Here is a 14,050-nt window from a genome sequence, read left to right as displayed (position 1 = left end):
AGCTCACACATAACTGCTGGCCAAGGTTGGCCATGGGGGTGCTGCAGCAAAGGAAAACAATCCCATCCCATAAGTTTTTACCACCAGTGAGTAGATCAGAAGCTTTATGTTTTCTTGTTGGGTTTTGTTTTGGTTTGGTTTGGTTGGTTTCTTCCCCTTTGCTTTGACTGAAGCTTTACATTTGGAAGCAGCGGGCTTCAAAAATCAATTTGTCAAAGGCTGAATGTGCTGCATACATTGGGAGGATCCTCAATGTGTATTTTAATTGTTATATTACTGGATCCAACTCACTGAATTCATTGCTGTTTTGCTGGTTTGGCACTCCTGCAGGACAAAGCAGGATAGGGCTTGTTAAAATCCACTTGGTAATATCCCCTCCTTCCTTCCCAAAGCTGGTCCTCTAAATTTGCTTGGATGAAGAAAGCACACAGCTACTTAGAGAAACCTAACAACAACAACAACAACAACAACAAATCCCTAAAGAACTTCAGCTCAATGAGTTCTCCACCAGAATCACACACTGGCCGAGGTGAACAAAGATGCTTAGAAGCACTTGGGCAACATTGCTGGTAGGAAGAGAGATGAAGAGGGAAAAAAATTAAGTTACATCTTTTTCAGCTATCAAAGAGGAAAAAAACACAACCCTTTCATTTCCAGCATAGTAGGAGCTGACCCTTAGTACCTCTCTACCTAACCCCACCTCTTCTGAACTACCCCAAGTGCATAGGGGACACAGGAGCAGCTTACAAGAGATGTGACACAACACAGGTGCCACCACCAGCCCTGAGGGTTGCTCCCTGAGCTCTGCCTGCAGCTGAAGCCAACAGCCATGCAGTGGTTAATGTCAGCTCTGGCCACACGATCACATGCAGGAAAGGTCAAAGGAGTGATTTTTCATTTTAAAACATCTGTGTGCTTAAAGAACAAAACTTTCTCATGTGCAGAAAACCAGGGGTTTCCAGTGCTTTTATTTCCAGACTTCAGAGTCATGCTTTTCAGCTTTGTTTAGGGTTATGGGCCATGTAAACACGCTGTGTAAACCACACGCATCACACAGCCTTTCCACATGCAAGGATAACTGGGGGTGCAAACCTCCCTTTCCCTGCCTCCTTTTCCCTTTCCAAGCTCCTCAGTTTCCCACCCCACACTCCCAGCAAGCCAGCCAGACACCCAGTTGTTTTCCCTTCCTATAGGAAGACATACACATGCCTCTAATCCTAAGGGTATAAGTCTGCTCTGGGCTGTCAACAGGCCTTAATTGGATACATCCAGGGAGATGATACATTGGGAAGAGGCCCTGGATTTAACAGTGAGAGGGAAAGCTGTGGCCGGGCTCCCAGGGAGTGTGGGGGGGGGGACAGTGGGGGGCACGGAGGGGATGGGCTGCCATGGGCTGTCCTGGGGAGCTGCCTGCAGCTGCCCCTCATCAGGCGATGCCTTTTGGGTTCCCATCCAAGTAGCCAGCCCTGGTTGAGCATGTATTAATGAATGTAAAACCCTGTGGATTGTTTTTCTTAATACCTGAAGGCCTGGTTTGTGGTATATGATGCAGAAGGCTGCCCCTTCCTTCATGGGGTTTTTCCAGGAGAAACTGCAGAAGAACGAAATTGCTGCTGCATAAATAAATTACTTTGAGTTGGACCATCCAGGGGAGTCCTTAGAGCAGTGACCAATTGCTTCCTCCAGCCCGTGCAAATCTCCACCCAAGTAAAGGTTTGGTTGAAGGTGGCTGGAGAAGCCTCTAACCTCAGAACAGCCCTGATTGTTCTGATGAACCTCAAACTCCAACAAATTAAGCCAAAAGATGACTTGCAACACATCATCCTTGATGTCTCAGGCTAGTAGAGGCATGCTAAGACACTCCCAGCTGCTCCCAAAGTAAGTTACTGAGTGATTAAAGTACAAGCATCATCTCTGAGAGGAAGGTTCCTTCAGGCTCACTGACTTCCAGGAACAGGCTCCAGGAGAATGGGCTGTGGACACAGGGAACTGAGGAACTCACAGATGCCCAGGCTTTGCCTTGCCTACCAGAAACAACCACTGGGAAACAATTCCATACCATGAGGCTTTCCTTTTCCAACTTGTAAGGGTCCCAATGTTAACACAGTGCTCCTGGAACAGATTTGCTCTGATAGAAAGGCAGATTTTTCAAAGCTACTTGGATGTAAAAAGATGGAAAGGAGGTTCTCTTCACCCCATGCTTCAGCTTCTCTCTCTGGAAGGAGAGCTGTCTTTGCTCAGAGCAGTGGTGGTTAATTACCAGAAAGATGGGGAAATAAGATCCACTGCCTAAAGTGCTAAGTGTAAGGATTTTGGCCCAATGACCAAAATGGCTAAGCAGAACTTGATGTTCCCCTAAATGAGGGCTTCTCCCAAGTGAGTAGATACATCCACAGGCAGATCATAGCTCTGATCATGCAGATCACCATTTCCTGGCACACATTGCAATTTTCAGCCAGAGCCTGAGGCTACATTGGAAACCAAGGTGATGGGCAGGCTCCTGCTGATAGCAAGGGAGCTGGGCCCAACTCACCAGACAGGAGAATCATCTCTTCTTATCAGATTCACCACTGAAATGACCTCAGAGGAAACTGTAATCCTCCAACTTTGTAGGAATTATTTCCAAAAACGAGCAAAGATTTGGGGTTCCTCAACAGTGTTCTAAAGTAGCAGAAATTCAGGAGGGCTTCAGAGCAGCTCAAGAGTTTAGCCAAATAATCCCCAGTTCTGTTTTGTTTGGGTTTTTTTTTCATTTGATTGGGGGCTTTGGATTTTTTTTTTGTTGGGTTTTTTTGTTGGGTTTTTTTATTGGGGTTTTTTTGTTGGCTTTTTTGTTTGTTTTTTGTTTGGTTGGCTTTTTAAAGCAGCTGCTTGTTTGCAAGTGGGGGCAAAGGGACTCGAGAGACTCAAGAGATCTTCAGGACAGTGCTGCACCATCCTCCAAAACCCATGCCTTTTAGTGAAATCTCAAGATGAACACCCTAAAAATCATTGGCATTCAAACTACGAGGTCTCTTATGACAATGTGGGCTAAAATGCCTACAGTACTCTGAACAAGTAGTGGAGACATTTAAAAGGAAAAATAAATTCTCCACCCCTGGCATGAGAAAGTTTACTTTCAGGCTTAAAGAAATGATTGTGTGGTTTTGGGGATGGCATTCCGTTCTGCTGAAGAATAGCACCCTGCCTGCCTGTGTATCTGTGGCTTTGTAGCTACATTACAATCCTGGAGAGCTCTGTTTACATATTTTACATGTTTTCTTGTGGAGAACATGAAACCAAATTACATAGTAATGCCCGTGATGGCTTCACTCTTGCACCCTTTTTCCATGCCTTCTTTCCAATCACTTGTTTTAATTCTATCCCAAACAATCAGCTGGGTATTTTTAACTACATTCGATTGACCAGCAATGTTCCAGACAGGTTTATTTGCTGTTGCAGTGGGAAATCATGGAAAAGCTGATGAAGCTACATGGAAGAAGATGGCCAGGGCAGGGCTGGGATGCGAAATGCCGAGAAGCCTTCAGGCATGAACAAAGCAGACGTGGCGGTGCATTTATGCAAAAATCCTGCTCTGAATGGAGAGGCACCCATGACAAACAACCCGGATGGGATGCAGGAGAGCTATCCCACGCTTAGGGCTGGACATGCTCTGCATCTAAACGCTCCTGAGCAGCAAGAGCAGACGGAGAGAGTGGCAGGTTGAGGGGCAAGGGCTGAGGAGGGGGGGTCTCCTTTCAGATGAGTGCACACTAACGAGCACTACCCCTGTCATGGGGTCCTGTTTTTCAGCTCCCTGATGCCAGGGGGGTCCAAGCTGTTTTCTGTTGCTGTGTGTTATCTGGGTGGGTGGCTGGGTATACAGCAGATATGATCATAAAATGCTAAGTTACTTCCTAAAGAAGCATGTAATCCTTATTATTATCCAAGACAATATTCCTTTCTTGCCTTTCTTCTCGCATCTAGCAACAGCAAATGGCATGGAATTCTGCTCTTGTTTCATTAGTGGTAAATGTCTCCTGGTCCTAGGAAGACAGGACCAATTTCCGGCACCTGAGGATTTTTGGTTGACCTTCATCTCTGAAAAGGTCAGACTGAACCTGTCTGAAAGTACTGTTGGCTGCTTTGCTCTCTGCATCATCCTTTGTTTCTTTTATCTATTTTCTCTACAGTACACAAAGGGAACACAGTGTACCAGCCCCTGGTACTCACTGTTCTGTTTCCCTTAGATGACTTGCATATGTGTTCTTGAAAAATTATTCTAAAAACTAAGGGGGGGGAGGGGAATGGAAAGAAAAAAATATCCCTTGAGTGTTTGGCAAAATTGCTTGGAATCTCCTCTGACATCTCATTGTGTTCTCTCTGTCCTCCCCTTACACAAATCAGCCAGAGGCTACAACACCAGCCATGGGGTCTGCTGCTTTACTACTGTCAGGAGCAGAGGAGGACTGGAAGACGTGGGATGGAGGGGTGAGAGGGAAGGAATCCCTGTCCTGTCCTAGCAGGGAGCAGTTATCCATGTGATGGGAAGCATCCCCTTTTCTCCAGCCCAATCTGAATTGACTTTAAGGGTAACACTTTCCCAGCCACCTTTCTGCATCTGAGTCTTTTTCTAGAAAAACTAGAAAATCCCATTTCTCATTTTATTTTGCTTCAGAGACTTCCCCAGAGCATACAGATTATTCCTGAGCAGGAGCCATGGCACTGATGTTAGCACACATCTTTGCAGCATCCCTCAGCCTGGTGTGGGACCTTTGCAGGGATGACCTCAAACGAGGCAAAGCAGCAATGCAAACATGCAGATAAGGATCAGTGGAATTCCTTTGGCTGAAAAGTTACAAACTCCATCTTTCCCAGCAAGACAGGTGGAAAACAAGGTTTCCAGACATTAAAACAAGGAGCTGGTGGAACAGTTTCCCATTTCTTTCACATTGGGAATGAACAGCCAAACAAACCATGCTAGGATAAAGCCTGGTTAATTCACAGATGAGAGGATGTGAGGTGGTTGACAGCTAAAATGCAAATTTAATGACCCCAAGCCCCTTCCAGGTCTCTGTTCCCAGACAGTGACTCTTGGAAGGCCCTGAAGATTTTTCTTTTTATTCAAGATATGAATGTTTCCCCTTCAAGATTTCTTGAATTTCCTGGTTCTGGGGAACTCTACCTTTCTGTGCTCCAGTTTCCACCTCTATTAAATGGAACAAAGATCAAGCAGTGTGGCTGTGATAACGCTTCATTAAACCCTTCACATTGAAAAAAATATGAAAAATATAATCACATAAGCCAAGGAAGGAGCATTCCAGCCTGAATTTGCCTGATGGTTGGGGCCAGACTCATGATGCAACTCTCCATACTTCAGGCAAAAGACCAAATTGGCTGGTCTGTGGTATCCAGGGGAAGGCTGAAATGAAGACAAAGTTTTGGACCCCCTTGAGCTAATTTTAGACTTGCAGACTTTGTAACATAAGCTGAAGCCTTTTGGTGGATCTGCCAGTAATGGAAATGAGCTCAGATGCATACAACAAACCTACATTCCTCTTGCAACAGCCTGTGCACAGTGTCCAGTTCCTATTTTTCCAGAACTGGTTTCAGATCACTCATGGTTCCCCCATTAATGTTTTTTCTTAGTGGGATTCTGCCCTCAACCTCCAGAGCTTAGCGGTTGAAAGCCTGGCTCAGCTATAAATAACAAAGACATTTGCAAAGCAAATCATCTTATTAAAAATGGGGATTTTTTATCCCTCCAACCACAACAGAATTCTTACCACTGAAGAGCAACAGGGCTTGGCTGTGAACTGGGAAGTTCAAAAAGGGCCACTTGCAGAGCCGACAGACAGACACCCTCCCTCTTCTCAGCATGATCATCCCAAAGGAAAGGAATGGCTTCTCCATTAAAAGTTGCAGGTTTCCTCTCTTCCCACTCCTGCTCAAGATTACTCTATCTGTTGGCTTCGCTGAATCTTTGGGGAATTACCTTCAGTGTTATATTTATTAGACAGAATAAAATTGCATGGCAGAGAACTTCATCATCTTTCGCTTCAGTTTTCTTTTGATATCTCCTTACCACTCTTGGAGCTCTTGCTCTACCATGGTCTTTATTCTAGTATTCAGCATATTTGCATGCTTCTGTCTTCTGTTGTGGACTATTTCAAACATACTGCAACTCTAGATATCCTTCTGCTATAGGGGAAGAATAAGTTTGCTGCAGTGAGACTGGATGAGTGCAATTGTGGGAACTCTAATAGGGGCAGGAGGGGGCCTCTGTTTGTGGGAAAGATGTAATAAGAATCCTCTTCCACAACTTCTTACTCCATAGCAGCCCCTGTGGGGTACCCCAGAGGAGATCAGGGTGTGTTCATTAGACCATTAGTCCAGGAATGAAAACGAATCCCAGGACCTGCCTGTGCCCAGCAGCCTCAAGAAAGAGCTCCATTTTAGTTAACTGTGCCTGAGCTGTGTGGCTTTTTCTGCACGGGGGAGAACCAACCTCAAAAAATAGTATAGAGAGAAAAAAATTAAAAGAATTATATATATATATATATATAGTTACTTGGTTCTAAACAACTTCTGCACATCTGGGAGGACATTCAATGAAAGACATAGCTACTGAGGGACTGGCCTTCCAAATTACCAACACACACACCAAGTGCCAAGTGTTGAGCACACATTGCTGTGATAGGAGTAACAAGATCCACAATAAGCCCTGTAAAGACCCATTAGCCTCTTTTTATAATTCTTCATTTTAAAGACCAAAAGGGAAACTGCAGACAAACCAGTTCTCCAAAAGCAGGAGTGCCACCAGCAAAAGGAAAGGAGAAATGGTATCTCCAAGGTTGCTCTGCACCCACCTCCTGCTGCTCCTTGCACCCCAGCCATGGAGCAACTCTTCTGAAACAGACCTGTCAGAGGCTTCCTCCCAGGGCATGTCCAGATAGAAAAGACACTTTAGCAAAATACAGAAATGCTTCCTGCTCTGCACAACATTAAAAAAAATAAAATAAATTAAAAAAAAAAAAGGTTGCTCTTGAAAAAGACACTAAACAAGTAAGCTACTGCATTCACTCTGTGTAAAATGTACCAAAACAAAACTGGTGTGCATTGAGAGTCAACTAAGACTGTGACTGAGTCAACTAAGGTAATTACAAGGCTCTGGTTTCTTGAGCTTTACAGGACATCATCCATGGACAGTGACCTAATCCACACTGCATGTTCCTACTTAACATTCCTCACTGCTGCAGCTTCACCAGGGATGATACAATGGGGATTCTCCAGGCAGGCCATGAGTTCACTTTTTAACTCATGTCTTCTCAAGCCCAAGACTGCTTACCCTGGTGTCAGGAGCATCAATAATCTTTAGCACATGAAATGTCCTGAGAAATAAACAGTGCTGTAGAAAACCCCACACAACCAGTACATCAGCAATGATAATATTTCACACACAGTGGATGGCAGGGAAAGGCTGATTACAAACTCACAGAGAGAGCAGGAGGGGAAAGAGAAGCCAAAGAGCATGCAAAGCCCTTATTGCTGAATTCCTTGTGCAGTCGACAACAGATACTGAGCAGCCTCTCTTCAAGATCTGTGGAGGATGCCAGATTAAAAAAAATCAAACTGTAAAAATACCCTCCATTGGTGCTCACATTTCTCTGCTGCTGCAATGTTGCTGACTGGTCCTCTTTGGCTCTAAATATGATGCTGTCAGTACTGAGAATATTTCTTAATCAGCACTGAAGGGTGGCTGCCAGGAAAGTGGAAGTGGCTGTCTATCAGTCTCGTTTCTGCAGAAAGGATGACTGAATAAATGAGGGGGCTGCTTGACCTTTCAATTTTTCAAATGTGTATCTCTTCACCAAGACCGTGTCATTCTTTGTAAGCATTTTGTTGTTCAAACCAAATCCTATAACATGAGGTGTTTAGGGTTTTTTCCCCTCCCCTATTATGCTCGGTAGCCTCACACTAACAAGTTCAGAGCCAGCAGGTAGGGTCCATCACAAAACAAAAGCAATTGTGTACACCCTGCTCCTAAGGAACAACCAATTCTGCAGGAACAGGCCATGTCTTAGCTGAATGGTGCACACAGGTATGGGGTGGTCAGTCCAGAGAACCCTACAATAACCCTACAATAACAAAGAAGTGTTCTCCAGATTGCACTAAAGAACAACCCTCCAAGACTCAGCAACTGCATGCAGGCAGATGAGAGACACAGTAAGGAACCAACCCGTGATGCCTGTTCCTCAGGATCAGGTGGCAAAACTGTGACAGTCACACAGAAATGGGTGTTGAGGTGTATAAGAACAAGAAACATTTTAAATCATGAAGGATGATTCAAAGGTTTTAAACCACCTGGAGAGCATTGGGGCAGTTAGAAGAAACAGGGAAGGCAAACGAACAGGTAGCTTATGTATTCTGTATATTGCTGTGTACTGCACTCAGATACATCTTTCATGACGTTCTTGATGAGAAGCCAACACAAATGCCACTCTGATTAATTAGGAAACTACCCAGCAACAACACGAAAAGTTTGCACAACACCAGCAAGCATACAAAGCTACCCCAAAAGAGAGCTGGGTGAGGAAAAGTGTTTCTTCCATCAATACAAAAAACCTCTAAGGCTCAGTGTTTGTCCAGATAATGAAGCCAAACATGTTTACACACCAGTGATTATTACAAGCAGTGATTAGAGGACATCTTAGGTTAATTTTCACCTCTGCTAGCTAACAGACTGATGACCTGCTATGCCACCGAACCTCTCTGGAGTGACAAGTCAGGTGCCTTCACAAGCCAAAGAGCCTGTCCTGTTCCTGGGGAACACAAAGACTTTCTCAACATATATGATTAAAAAGGTCAATGAAGCCCATGCACTCAAACTGGTGTAGTAGGACCAGCTGAGCTAAAGCAAAAATTCCTTTTACTGAAAGTAAATAGCACACTGTTATCTCCCCAGGGGCCAGGCAATAACAGGAGGGATGTTCCCATTCTCTCTGCCACTGTGTGATGTGCTAGTGCTCTGCCTATAAATACAACAGCTTTTTTTTTTTTTTTTTTTTTTTTTTTTTTTTTTTTTTAACAAGGCTTTGACAACTTCATTTCATCAGGGTACAACAAACAGGCATGAATTGTGGCTACAGAGCAGAGCTTTCTGCTGTGTGTGCACGTGGTGGTGTTTCTGCCACCACAGGACAAGATGTTACCTACTGCACCACTGCATCCAGAGGAAATCAGGGCAGCTCAGGAGCAGAGTGCTTGGGGAAATGGACATAAAGCAGCACCTGAACTGGAGGCCATGGGCTTTTGACTACTATAACACAGAGAGCTTGAAGTAAAAAAAGAGTTACGAAAGAATTGGTATGGGCCCAGAGGAAAGTTCCTTTTACAGTGCAAAATAATAAATGAGACCATGACAAAAAAGCAACACTGGGCTCAGGATTCTTCATTGGTACTATGCCAGCTGACCACGCTTTGTGTATTTAAAACTGACCTGGTCATTAATTTGTTACAGACTTGTGCAATGTGAACAAGGCCAAGACTCTTGGACAAAGATTTTTTTCTTTTGCAAGCCAACTGGAAATGCTTAGTGTTTACTATTCATGGAGAAATGTGCTTGTCACAGCTGTGACGTGGCATTTATCTCAGCACTGCCCACCCTGTACAACTCCCAGGCAGTTAGACTGTAAGAACAACTTCACTGCATCAAACCAAAAGTCCACCTAAATCCACTGCTCTACTCCAGCAAGGGGCAATGCTGGATGCTGAAGGAGGAACACACAAAGCAGTTCTTCCATATGATGACCCTTCCCATACTGTATCCTCTAAAAACCCAACACAAAGCAACATTGGCTTTTCTTAGGCAGGGAGTTACAACTGGACTGTTGCATCTGCATCATGTACAGATCTGTTTTCCAGGCTTCTATCCCATGTCTTTTTTAACTCATTTGTATTTGATTCTCTCAGGAACACAAAACTAAAGTTATGGTAACTGGACCTATTTATGGTTTAAAAGAGACATGGAAGAAGGGGGTTAAAGCTAATGAATGGCTTTGGGAATGGACAGGACCTTTCTCAGAACAGAACAATAGGGTGCCTTTATGAAACTGGGAGACAGAAAACACAAAACTATAAAAAAAGAAAGATCACTATTTTGTATTACTCAGCATTAGCCTTCAGAACTCATTGCCACAAGATAATGCCCTGTGCTAGCTTCAGAGAGCTGGACTAGTCCTTTAGGTGACAACAGCTTATTGAATCACTTGGGCCATAACTTCAGCCAGCTTTTGGTTGAATGATTGGAACTGAATTTCAATCACTGCTACCCAGGTACACACACAAAAAAAGAGGGAAACTGCTGTCAGGAACCTTTCTTGGAGAAGCAGTGAGTTAACAAGCAGAACATCCCCCATGAACACTGACCATTTGGCTACACTCATGACACTCATGAATGTTGCTCCTTGCTGGACTAGAAGGGGAAAGAGAGTCTCCTTCCTTACCTGGGTTGCTGCTGGCTGACCAATGACCACCCATCCTGGACACTGCTGGTCACTGTGGTGTGAGACAGAGACATTGGAAGCCCACTGATCAAGGAAGCCTTTGGGAGTGTAAACACCACAGTCTTTGATGCTGGTCATTTGCTCAAATTCCTCACATACTCCATCGCCATCGTGGAAATAACATCTGCTGGGTTCATCTGCCAGGAGAAAGCAGAGAAAAGAAATGACAAAGGACTGGCTAAATATCTGCAATCATGTCCTATCTATGACCTGATAACATCAGTGGTCTAGTGACCCAACCAGGTCACTAGAACAGAAACACTGGTCACTTCTAGGCAACAGCAAGGTGATTTTAACAAAGTCAAGCAACAATAGTCAGCTTTTGTATTGGGCATCTCCCTCAGGATATTTCCTAATGTAAGGGATTTTCTGCTTATTTTAAATTCATCTCCATTTAAAAGAGTGGAAACAGAAGAAAGCAGAAACAGGAAATACATAGAGAGACAATGTGGGTGTTGGCATAATTCCACCAACTTGCATGGAAAAAAGCCAACAGAGGGCCTGGTCTACAATGTTTTTCCCTTCTTGTTTTTAAAAGATATCTGCAAAACAACAACAACAACAACTGTGAATTTAGGGCTGGTGAAAACTGCCAAGTTTACAGCCGTAGTGACCAATGGGCCAAACAGATTCTGTTTATCCAAAGCACAGATATATTATACATAGTGTGAGGGTAAGCTTGCCACATACACACACAGCTCCAACCAACATGACTCAGATTTGACCTGAAAGGATCAAAAGCAGCAGGAGACTTTATTATCCTTGTCCATTTATTCTGTGGCTTCTCTAATGAGACTGCCAACAAAGATGCCAAATTTTTGAGGTTGTTTCTGTAACACTGGCCCATTAAAAACTGAACTGAGATCCATCTACTTTTTTCAAACAGACTGTATAGCAATAATGACTTTCAGTCATTAGAGTACTCTGTGAAATGGAAACCTTTGACCTGTTGGTACCCTATTTTGTATTGTATTATCATTGCCAGTCCCCAGAGGTATCCAGTTCTGACAGCCTGTTGTATTTTTGTCTGGCAAATAAGCCTGCTGAAAAAAAAGGTAGGAAATTAGCCAGAGCTGCTAGCTGGACTGATGGAAACAATCCCTAAGGAGAATCCTGTCGGCAGCATTGGACTATCTTGAGCTAGGTGTCAGAAAATCCAACGGATGCTCAATTTTGAGCTATTTCCAAACTACTAAATCCCCTGTTTATTTTTCCTCCTAGTTTACACAGTGAAATACCATCGTGAGCCAGAAAAAAATCAGTTTATTGCAATTCAATTATTTAATGACTTTCACTCCTTTTCCCCTCCCTTCCTCCCAGACCCCTCTGCAGATTTCCAGGTCCTTAAGAGAGTGTGAGTTTGAAAGAATGGAGAAGTCTATCTGGGGAAAATGCCATTATAGTTTCATTTCATTTCTCTGTGAATGTGGATAAGAATAGAAAACTGTGCATTTGCTTGGCCAGTACTCTGAGCTGGCAAGAAGCAGCCAGCATAAACCTGGAAGCTGTTCAGCTTCCAGAGTGCAGCCTTGAATCTGGGTGTTCCCAGGGTGGCCAAACTTCTTGACCCTACGTGTCACATCTTAAAATCTTCATATGGCTGGAAGCCACCAAACATATACCACACACCTCGAAGATCTGGGAGGAGGAGCACTTGGGAGACTGCTTCACAGGCAGAAGATGACAATGGCTCCCCGGGGTGTCTCATTACTCCACAGTGAAGGGGGCTGGGGTGGATGTGCAGATGGGCCCTAAGGCAACCAACTCAGCAGTCCAGCAGCCCAACTGCCTTGCCTCCTCCCACAGCCAGATTGCCCAACAGCCCTGATGTGAGCAGGGCCCTGCTACTGCTCATCTGATACTGACAAAATCACAGGATCATTCTGGTTGGAAAATATCTTTAAGATCATTGAGCACAACCAAAGTCTAACTCTACCAACCATTAAACTAACTCCAAAAAGTCCAGTGCTTAAACTATGTTCTTAAGTACTACACCTACATGGTTTTTAAAGACCTTCAGAGAGGGTGATTCAACACCTCCCTGGGCAGCCTATTCCAGTGTTTGATTCCTCTTTCAGTGAAGAAGTTTCTTCTAATTAGAAGTTTCTTCTAACACTTCTAATATTTAATCTAAACCTCTTCTGGTGCAACTTGAGACCATTTCCTCTTGTCCTGACCCTGCTGGAAATGTGTGCTTGAACTGCTCACAAACCATACAAGCCCTGAGAGCCCCAGTTAGGACATCTCTTGTTTCTCTGCAGGGATTATTAATGCTGGCAGGGTTCTACACAGGGTGGCTCATACCTGGCTAGTGCAGGGAAGGGGCAGATTAAGCATGGAAGGAACTGTGATGGCTACGGAGACAAACTCTTTCTTCCCTCACCTTACCCCCTGCATCTCTTGTTCTGCTCCCTTCTCTGCAGAGATGTCCCCACGTCTACCCCAGCTCTCTGCAGTGCCCAAGAACAGTGGGATCAAGCAAAGTGGCTCATCCACCTCACAGCACTATGTCCTACTTTGAGCTGAGAAATGTTCTCCCCTGGAAAGCTGTGGTCAGAAATCAAAAACCCTCAACAACAAACCCCAGACCTGTGAAAAGAGTGTTTTTGAAATAAAATAAAAAACCCAAACCAACAGTTTCTTGTCATTTTATGACAAGAAGCTTATTTCTGTAAAAAGAGAAAATTTTAAGAAAAGGGGTAGGTTGGAGACCAACTATATCAAAAAGATACAACCTTCAACCCATATAAACCCAGTCAGACAGGTGAAACACAGGTCCTCAGATGCATCCTGATGCACACCAACAGAAACCCTGACACACAGACACATGCACACTTTCAGCACAGCCCCCAGTGCAGCCACCCCACCCCTGCAGACACCTACTCAGCAACTCACAGCCTAATTTTAGGTGTCTGTGATCAGGCTGTGTTTCCCTGGCCCTCCTGTAACTCTGACTGACTTTCACAGCAGGCACTGAAGTAAGCACAACATTTATATAGAAACATACTCCTGCTCTGGCTCCAAATGTTCCCTCCTAATGCGATGATAAACGTAATGGGCTTCTGATAAGATCATGTGCTTGGGATAAAAGAATACTCAAGACCTACTCCAATCCGATGACTTAATTCATACTCACATGGATGGAAAGGCAGCCTTTGAATAGCTGTGATCCAGGCCAATGTGTGATCCTAACAGAGGGTAATTTGTTCCTGATTATGCTTAAGACCCCAATAAATCTGTCTCTTCAGAGTCTGCAAAACCCAAGGGAGGAACTGAACAGAAAGACTGAGATGTCTGAATTAAATGGAGACTGCCTAAATGATTAACAAACTCTTACTGAACTGCACTGTCAGGGACCCTGCCACCGTGCTGGGCCTGGCGAGCTGCAGCACCCTGCCCTCGGTGCTTGGGGACACTGTGGGTGGCTGGGTGACACTTTTCACAAGGGCTGAGAGATTAGGGACCTGCTCATTTTGAGTGCTTTGAGAAATGGCAAGGGGGAAGTG

At 44.3% G+C, this 14,050-nt stretch overlaps 1 protein-coding gene across 1 annotated transcript in view; it reads right to left on the bottom strand.

Moving 5' to 3' along the window:
* Window positions 1-14,050, bottom strand: part of PAPPA (pappalysin 1) — a 174,176-nt gene that overhangs the window by 61,445 nt on the left and 98,681 nt on the right. Inside the window, 1 exon segment of the mRNA XM_008499328.2 lies at window positions 10,485-10,681. Coding sequence (XP_008497550.2) covers window positions 10,485-10,681 — 197 coding nt within the window.

Source organism: Calypte anna, chromosome 17 (genome assembly GCF_003957555.1).
Source record: "Calypte anna isolate BGI_N300 chromosome 17, bCalAnn1_v1.p, whole genome shotgun sequence".
NCBI lineage: Eukaryota > Metazoa > Chordata > Aves > Apodiformes > Trochilidae > Calypte > Calypte anna.
Note: the sequence above shows the minus strand (reverse complement) of the source record. Positions and strands in the feature narration are given on the sequence as shown.